Consider the following 1831-nt stretch of genomic DNA (forward strand, 5'->3'; position numbering starts at 1 on the left):
TTGTTCAAGTCCTATTCCTGTCTATTGTGACAGCCAATCCGCTCGTCACATTGCTGCCAATCCCGTTTTTCATGAGCGTACTAAACACATCGAAGTCGATTGCCACGTCGTAAGAGAAAAATCTTCATCAGGTCTTATCAAACTTTTGCCAATTTCCACCAAAGAACAAAATGCTGACATCTTCACCAAACCACTTGCACCTGCTCCTTTTAAGACTTTCTACATCAAGTTGGGATTATTGGACATCTATTCTCCCAACTTTAGGGGGAATGTATGAGTTTTGTGGCGGTTGTTAATTCAGATTGTAAGTTGTCAGTTTTGTCTCAAAACTAGCAACTTAAGGGGGAATGTCATTCATATTGTTAGTTAGCTAAATAAGGAACGAAGAAGATAGATACAAGTATTTAAATTCAAGTTTGTTATAATTATTAGGCAGAAGTTTGTTACTTAGTATGGCTTCAACTTGTATATAAGGGTGAACTTGTTACTTCTGCAGAATAAGAAAAAGCTACTGGTTCATTCATAATGCTTGAATAACACTTACTCTCTCTCTTCAAATCCTCTTCTTATTCTTCAAATTCTCTCTTATTACTTCTTTGCAATAACATTTAACACTAATCTCAAATCCCACCACCCAACACATTCCTTTATCTCTCTGTAAAGCTTTTCTTAGACTTTCGGATTCGCAATCAGCTGCGCTATCCCCCATTCCACCGCCGTCGCCGTCGTGTCCGTTCTCCGTTCAGGAACTTTGAGCAGAGGAAAACCAATTCATCATTTAAAGGACCAGATTTCCTCCCTTCAACCTTCAAATCGAACAGTGTGTCAAGGTATGAGAACGTTGTTACGATTTCGTCGGAGCCTGGATTCTCTATAGCTTTTCTTCTCTGTTCAATCAACGGTACAATAAAATCCACCTGTTCCTTTCGAACTTGTAACACTCTTTTCCTCTATTTCGAGAAGAAAGGACTCAGGATCAGAAGTTAATCATCGAGTCTTGGATTCAGAGTTATGAGAACGTTCTTCATCACTTGATCTATTTTCTCCACCTTGTGTTCTTCCATGTCGAGGCCAAAACACATTGCAACGAGGATACAGAACGTCGCGAACCTCGCGTCTTTGCGGACGAAGACAACGCCATTGTTGTTCTCTGCTTCAGTTCTGAGGCGGTTGATGAGCTTCTCCATAGCATTGTCCCTCACGGTACGGAACTCCCTCAGCCTGGTGGAGCTCGGCATGTTCTGAACCATGTTCCGCCGCAGAGACTTCCAAACCGGTCCGTAAACAGCGGCGTTAACGGTGAACTTGTTAGAGCTGAAGATAGTCCTGATAGGATATCTCATCAATGTGGGATTGGAGATTAGAAAGAGAAAGAGGGGTGGTGGTTGGGTGAAGAGGGTTAGGGTTAGAAAGGTGATTGGGTGAAGGAGGTGGTGTAGTGGTGAAGATGAGGGTAATTTAGGGATTTTAGGTAATTTTTTAGTGTTTGGATAATTTTGCCTGTAAAAATAATTTTTTATGGGTACAAATGGTAATTTCTTTTTTCTATGGGTAGATATGTCAGCGTTTTCAACTTTCGTGGGTACAAATGGTAGTTTACTCTACATAAAAATTATCTAATGGGTAAAGGAGAGAAAGAAAACAATTAGGAAGGAAAGAAAGAAGTTCCAAAGCGCTAGTTACTACTGTTCATAGAGAAGGTGGTTTGAGAAAATGATGTCATCGGTATTCCTCCTCCAACAATATCGCCTGAGACAGAATTTCCCCAGGTTCCTGGCATTGGTCCTCGAAGACTAAAGCGTTCCGCGCCAACCAAATCTGCTATAGAAGG

The 1831-nt window shown here is 41.1% G+C and overlaps 1 protein-coding gene across 1 annotated transcript; it reads right to left on the minus strand.

Annotated features, from left to right (window-relative positions):
- LOC107627317 (cytochrome P450 77A3-like) lies at positions 953-1419 on the minus strand. The gene has a single exon (XM_021113548.1). The coding sequence runs from the start codon at positions 1341-1343 to the stop codon at positions 984-986; it is 360 nt and encodes a 119-aa protein (XP_020969207.1). The 5' UTR covers positions 1344-1419; the 3' UTR covers positions 953-983.

Source organism: Arachis ipaensis, chromosome B02 (assembly GCF_000816755.2).
Source record: "Arachis ipaensis cultivar K30076 chromosome B02, Araip1.1, whole genome shotgun sequence".
Lineage (NCBI taxonomy): Eukaryota > Viridiplantae > Streptophyta > Magnoliopsida > Fabales > Fabaceae > Arachis > Arachis ipaensis.

What these genes read in the sequence shown, in the direction of transcription:
- LOC107627317 (XM_021113548.1), bottom strand. Translation starts at nt 1,343, where the DNA reads ATGAGATATCCTATCAGGACTATCTTCAGCTCTAACAAGTTCACCGTT.